The 6,530-nt window shown below is 38.6% G+C and overlaps 2 protein-coding genes across 5 annotated transcripts; one reads left to right on the top strand and one right to left on the bottom strand.

The window, feature by feature from the left end:
- The first annotated feature begins 587 nt into the window (after positions 1–587).
- LOC110695003 lies at positions 588–1,918 on the top strand. The gene is made up of 2 exons (XM_021872200.1): positions 588–1,066; positions 1,350–1,918. Exon 1 carries the CDS (start codon positions 589–591, stop codon positions 1,030–1,032), a length of 444 nt encoding a protein of 147 aa, XP_021727892.1. The 5' UTR covers position 588; the 3' UTR covers positions 1,033–1,066; positions 1,350–1,918.
- A 761-nt stretch (positions 1,919–2,679) lies between these two features.
- Positions 2,680–5,194, bottom strand: LOC110695002. 4 transcript variants are annotated; one of them, XR_002506020.1, is made up of 9 exons: positions 4,956–5,194; positions 4,609–4,669; positions 4,466–4,504; positions 4,317–4,370; positions 4,172–4,249; positions 3,408–4,088; positions 3,187–3,317; positions 2,943–3,017; positions 2,680–2,858 (listed from the first exon to the last, which is right to left on the bottom strand). XR_002506020.1 is itself a non-coding variant. In XM_021872199.1 (6 exons), the coding sequence occupies exons 2-6, from the start codon at positions 4,657–4,659 to the stop codon at positions 3,465–3,467; spliced, it is 846 nt and encodes a 281-aa protein (XP_021727891.1). In that variant the 5' UTR covers positions 4,660–4,669; positions 4,956–5,194; the 3' UTR covers positions 2,680–3,464. The 4 variants fall into 4 exon arrangements, 1 of the variants encoding a protein (XP_021727891.1); XR_002506018.1 differs by having other exon boundaries at positions 2,943–3,317; XR_002506019.1 differs by having other exon boundaries at positions 2,680–3,017.
- Positions 5,195–6,530: the final 1,336 nt, after the last annotated feature.

Below are 6,530 nucleotides of genomic sequence, written 5' to 3'. Positions count from 1 at the left end.
TGGCTGTTACATCTGCAGCTTGTCAAATGGTTTGGTTGCGAAGACTGTTGAGTGAGGTTGGTTGTGAACAAAAACAAGCTACTGAGATTTTCTGTGATAACAAGGCAACAATTGCCATGACTAAGAACCCAGCGTATCATAGTCGAACCAAGCACATAGACATACGCTTTCACTACATCAGAAGTTTAGCTGCAAAGAAGGAAGTCGAGCTGAAATTTTGTGCAACAAACAATCAGACTGCAGACATACTCACGAAGGCTCTTTCTTTTGATAAGCACACTTACTTTAGGCAGAAGATGGGTGTGTGTAGCTTTGAAGCAAGGGGGTGTATTGAATGAAGAATGCTTCAACTTTTCTGTTTTACTTTGTCCGAGTCTTAAGGGTTAGTTAGTGTTTTGAATAAATCAGTAGCAAGTTGTTATTTCTTCCACTTTTCTAGCTTAAGTTGTTTTCATGTAAGCCTATATAAAGGCACAAATATTGATCAATTGATGTAGCAATATTAAGAGCATATTATCAGATTTTCCTTTTGCTTTCTTAATTTAATTTACTCTGTTTTAATTCCCTCTATTTTACCAACATAAACTCATGACAAATGTGCATGGTGTTCCGGTGGTTTTGGAAGATGCAATCATCGACCTTACTGATGTCAAAGAGCCTCCTCAAGGCGACAAAAAGGCCGGTAAATCCAAGGTGATAGATGTCCTCGGTGATGACGACATGGAAGAGGCAATAGTGGCCGGAGAAGACCAGGCCGAAACTCAGGCTCTTTACCCAAACCCTAGTTCCCTTTTCCCGAAGGTAACATTCACGGTAAGGAGCCTCACTGAAAATGATCCTGGAGTTGAGTTTAGCCTTAGGGTTAATGAAAGTTTCGAGCAGGTTTACTACAAGTATGCTGCTAGGGTGGACTGCTTGCCGGATGATATTACTATTAAGAAGGCTGGTGCTATAATTGTTGGTAGTGAGACACTGGAACGGGCTGGGATTCACACCGGAGCCAAGTTCTTTGTTGTCGGACGGGTAAAGTAGAAATATGTACAGTGAAGATCATGGTTTCATATTTGTAAGTTTAGGAGTCTTTATATAGAATATATTATTTAATATGGTTTCATATTTGTTAGTTTATGAGTTTATATAGAAATATATTATTTATGTTAACATAGTTTAATATATAAAATATATTATTTATGTTGTGATATTATCTTATGTTTTTGTGGTATATCTCTAGATTGTGTGATAATATATTAAGTTTTTGTGATATTATCTTAAGATTAATTTTTCCCAAAGTTTATTCAAGTCATGGTTTTTTAGACTAATGTATCAAAAACTTTACTTTTAGTTACTAGAATGATGAGGATAATATGGACGTTCATACAAAAGTCATCTACCTTCGAGAGGTCCGAACCCGTCCAATGTATAAGAAGGTGATAATCCGGATGGATGCGTATCTTGAGAAGCTATTTCAAATCTGGAGTGAGGAAGTCGATGTGAATCGTGACTACATAACAATGATCCATGAAAACAGGGAGGTTACTCCAATTCATACCGTTCGAGGTGCGAGTATTAGGAATGGACACGAAGTGTTTTGTTTCCCCAAAATCTGATCTGTGACCGAAAAGGGAGTAAGAGAGATTGTTTTTGTCCTTGTCAAGACAAGTGAATTGATATTGATAATGAACTTCAATTCCAAGTTGTTGTGATATAGTAGGTACTTTGGGCTTCCCATATGCTTTCGATTAGTTGATCTAGAGGATAACAATGTATTTTGTAGGACTTTAAATACCCAGTTCAAGTGGGCATGATGATCAACTTTAATGAATCTTGTAATATATTTGGTTGTTGGAATGAATGTTGTGATATATTTGGTTGTTGGGAATGAAATGTTATCTTTCATGTCTAATCATAATATTTGGTGATTGTTAAACGAAAATAATATAAATATTAAATTATTTTCTTTATATAAGTATATGATTCATAATTAAGGTATTTGTATGATAATATTATTGATAATAAAACAAATTAATGATAATACTAGGCCATATTAATCTATAGTAACAGTAACTCTTGAACACCCTTGAAATGGATAGTGCTTTAAGAAATAAAGAATATCTGTAATAAAAAAAAAAGTTGCTTAAAATAAGCTAATTTTGCAGTTGGCACTCTTGGGTGCATGTTGAAGCTGTTATTTATTTATTTATTTATTTATTTGTCATATTATTTTGGGCTCTCTTTTTTAATTTTCTTTGTACCTATTGATTGTATAAAAATGAAGTCCTCTCTATACCTTATGCATAAGCAAAGTGATTTTTTTTTTCTACAATATGAATCAGTCACACGTCTTTGTATACATCTAGGATATGTGTTGTAGGTTTTTTTAGTTTCCACGTCAATACATTTATACATTTTTCTTGCTTTTATGAGTATTTTGAAGTGTTGGTGCTATGAGACGAAGATCCTACTGACATGCCTCCAATGGTTTTTGGTTTTAGGTTTCAATTTGGACCACCAGAGGTTGAAATGTGGCCCAAAATGATGTTGAACATGGTTTAATTTACCAAGGATTTGGAGTTAGACCTGATATAGAACTTTTAAACCAATTTTAAAACAAAAATATGAATATAAATGACCCAAAACCAAATTTAAACATCAGAAGGCCCAACTATTGTGTACATTACCTTAATGTAAATGAAATAATTTCTCAATACATTTATTAAGTACTTCCAAATAAATAGGAAAATGCTCTAAATAAGACATTACTTCCGGCACTTCCGCCATTACTCATTTCTTTGACAGTCAACAGTTCGACCCCTCCTATGCCTAATCTTGAAAGTTACACTTACCCCAGCTGTTGCAATCTGTAAAATATTACACAAAAAAATATCAGAAAACAATCTGCAAAATGTTTTATTGCTGAATAAAAAAAAATGAAGAATACTTACATACACTTCATCTTGGGGGGCAACACTATCCCTTGCATCCCTCGGGTGTTGTTCCCCATAAGCTATGTCCAACACCTACGGAGATTAAGATTTTTAAATAATTTTAAACAAAAACCCATAGTAAAAATAACCAAAAATAAACAACAACCAAATGACCAATACTAAAAATAACCAAAAATAAACAACAACCAAATGACCAATAGTAAAAATAACCAAAAACAAAAACATTTCTCTTACCCCTAACCTCCCAAAGTCCCCTTTAATTGATTTGTCCATCTTCGATGCCATCCGAATCTCATGCATACTCCATACTTTCAGTATTGGGAAAATCTCCCAATCAACAGCATCCCGATTTAAACGATCCAAGTAAAATATCTAAAACAATATGGTCTCGTATGTCAGCAAGCGGTGTAAATAAATAAATAGAGAATACAAAGAGATACATAACTTGAAACGAAAACATACGGTAGCAAAAATAGCACAGCCTCCACATCCACTTGCAAACCCATTAGCATAGAATCGTCAAGCAAAACTAGAAACACTCCCTATGAATTTCGACAAGACTAAACCACACCAGTCGTACTCATTAGCCTCCATTGCACATCCAATTGCTGGTAACAAATCAGCCGCAAGACGGGCAGACTTTGTAGGACACAATACCATCTCCAAAGCAATTATTAAAAACGTCTTAAATTCCTCTTCCTCACTACCATCAAAGTGACCCTCTAAGCGGTCCATCATTTCTGAGCTCAATGGTATCCCGACCGACATGTACACCCGACCACGTTGTCCATTAGACTCCCATGCCTTCCCGTACTTCAACAAAATTCTTTGCACCTTTTCCCGATCCTCTACACTCATGGTTTTAGTGGAAGGAACACTCCTTGTACCCATTGGTATTCCTAACACCCACCGGACTTGTTTCTTGGATAACCTAAACTCCACACCATCGGGAGTTATCAACATTTTTCTTAGTGGATCTATACGAGTCATCAACCAATACGCCAACTGCCGCGGTAATTGCATATTGAATGCAAGTTGTAGTATACCTCCAAAACCCATCTCACAAACCCATCGTCTTCTCCTATCATCAAATTTTTGGCAAATACGCCCAAATGAATCAATCTGACAACTCATGTTATGAGGCTGCTAAACAATGACACCCACGTTACTAAACACACTTAGTTAGCACATATCATCAAACATAAACATACAGTAAATAGTCTTACCCTCCTTCTGCCCGTAGCAAGTTCCAACATCACCTCTCCTCTCGCTTTCACAAGTCCTCCATAAGTTAACCTATCATCCTACCACAACAACTACATTACCAACTGTTTTATTACTACTACCAAACCAAAACCGTAACCTAGCTACCTTAAAAATTCCAGAGTACAACTCTATTGTTTTCTCCCTCGGTGTGCCTACTACCTGCAATCAATTCATTCCAAAATTTCATTTCACAGATTCTTATTAGTGAGATTCATATTAGTGTAGCAAAACAGGACATATTATATGGTTATAACCTTATTACTCAACACAAATCCATCCTCTTCTTCACCAACCTACATTGCTCATGTATTAATTCACATTACTACCAGCAATTAATTCACCAGCAATTAACATCTACATAACAAACTCAGTATTAAGCAAATTGTAAAGTACATACCACATTCTCTAGTACATCACAAAATGTACGCTTACGATTTCCTTTAGACATTTAAACAATCCTGTAAATTGCACATGTATTAATTCATCTATTCATGCTCACATCAGTCCGATGTAAATTTCTCATCTATCAACACACACCTCTACCAGAAAGAATTCAACCAATTTCAATTACGGAAATTAAAACACGGAAATTAAACCAGTTCACACTTTCGTAATTCAGTAGTTCACTTCATTATTTGCAAATTATCTGACATTTCTGCAAATTAAACCATGTTCGAACAGACAAATCACCTAAACCCTAGTCAGATCTACAACACTTCAAACCCAAATCAAATTTAAAGTTACCTTTTTTCGATTAACAGTAGATATGAGTTGCCGAAATTCCTCCGCTTTACGATCTCCGATCTCCAACCTGCAAAATGTTCGAGTCCTCTCTATCTCTTCGATTTCGTTTTTCTGCAAACTTCAAATTTCGTTTTTTTTTTTCGATTTTCTGTAATTTTAATGCTGTAATCTTGCCGAAATTCCTCCGCTTTACGATCTCCAATCTCCAACCTGCAAAATGTTCGAGTCCTCTCTGATTAGGGGATTTTGCTCCCACCAATCGAAATGCGCCACGTGGGCCAATCAGGTCCTGCCAAGTGTCCCCCAGTTGGAACTGTCAGGGCTTGCCACGTGGCACACGCTTATTCGTCCACCTTGGACCTATTATGTCATGACACGTGGCATACTCCATGCCTAATGGGGAAACCGGCCACCCAGGCCCAACTTCCGAGGGAAGCCCAATCAGCCCTAGGTTAACCTAAACCTAGGATTAGCACGTTTCCCAAGGTTATAAATACTTCCCTTAATCCTCATTAAGGGAGAGGACATTAATTACAGAGATAACAGGCTGATCACGCTAACAAAGCAGATTACCTACATTAAACACTCTCACCTAGAGAGACCCAATCACTTTAATTTCCGCATTAATTACTCCTTAATCAAGTACTAACTTAACCGTTGGAGGCGGAGCTCCCACCACCAGGAGTCTCCGTTGTTTTGCCGGTACAAGCGTCCGGTTCCAGTCTCGGAATTGTAACTCTCCCGCAGGACATCAGAAAACCCCGAAACATTTGGCGCCGTCTGTGGGGAGAGTACTTCTGAGATGGCATCCAAGTCTGTACCGACTCCTGAAGAGAGGCGTCCCCTAGACGACCCTCAAGTTCAGTCGGACCACGATACTGAGAGTGAATTTGAAGTTGAAGCTCACACAGCTTCAGACGGGACCCTAAGGGCCCGACGTACCCGTCATACCGAAAGGAGGGAACGGGAACATCTTCAAACTGGAAGTGAGCCAGCAGGCGCACCGCTTGTTCGGCAGCAGCCGACTGATGGATCTGCTCCCATTACAAGGAACGAACTCATGACCTTCATGAGGGACTTCAAGGGAGAAATTCAACAGTTGATCAAACAGAAGCCGCCTGCTCTGGACAAGGAGCAGTCGGCTAAGAAACCCTCCACTTCACTAAAGAGGAAGCCAGTTCAAGGGCGAGAGGCGACTCCTCATCCTAAATCTAGGAAGCGGGAGCCGACTGCCCTTGATTTCACAAAATACCATTTTCCTACTCCAGGAAATAGGAAACCTGTTCGTCATATTCAGGCGGACGGGTCGAGGAAATCATACACAGACGCTCGGCTACTGCTAGAGCAGAAGAAGAGTGACCGATTGTCAGAGTCGGCCTCTACTTCAAACTTTCAAGACAGTCTGAGAAATACCTCAATGAGGCATACTCAGTCGTATCATGAGAGTCAGTCAGGCGGCACCTCCCGTCAGTCCGGCTTTCATAGCGACCAGGCGGTACCAAACTTACCGTTTGTACCGCAACAACAGTATTTTTTACAGCCACCTCCGTTTGGTGGACCTGCAGCAAAAAATGT

This window comes from Chenopodium quinoa, unplaced genomic scaffold (genome assembly GCF_001683475.1).
Source record: "Chenopodium quinoa cultivar QQ74 unplaced genomic scaffold, ASM168347v1, whole genome shotgun sequence".
NCBI classification, from domain to species: Eukaryota; Viridiplantae; Streptophyta; class Magnoliopsida; order Caryophyllales; family Amaranthaceae; genus Chenopodium; species Chenopodium quinoa.
Note: the sequence above shows the minus strand (reverse complement) of the source record. Positions and strands in the feature narration are given on the sequence as shown.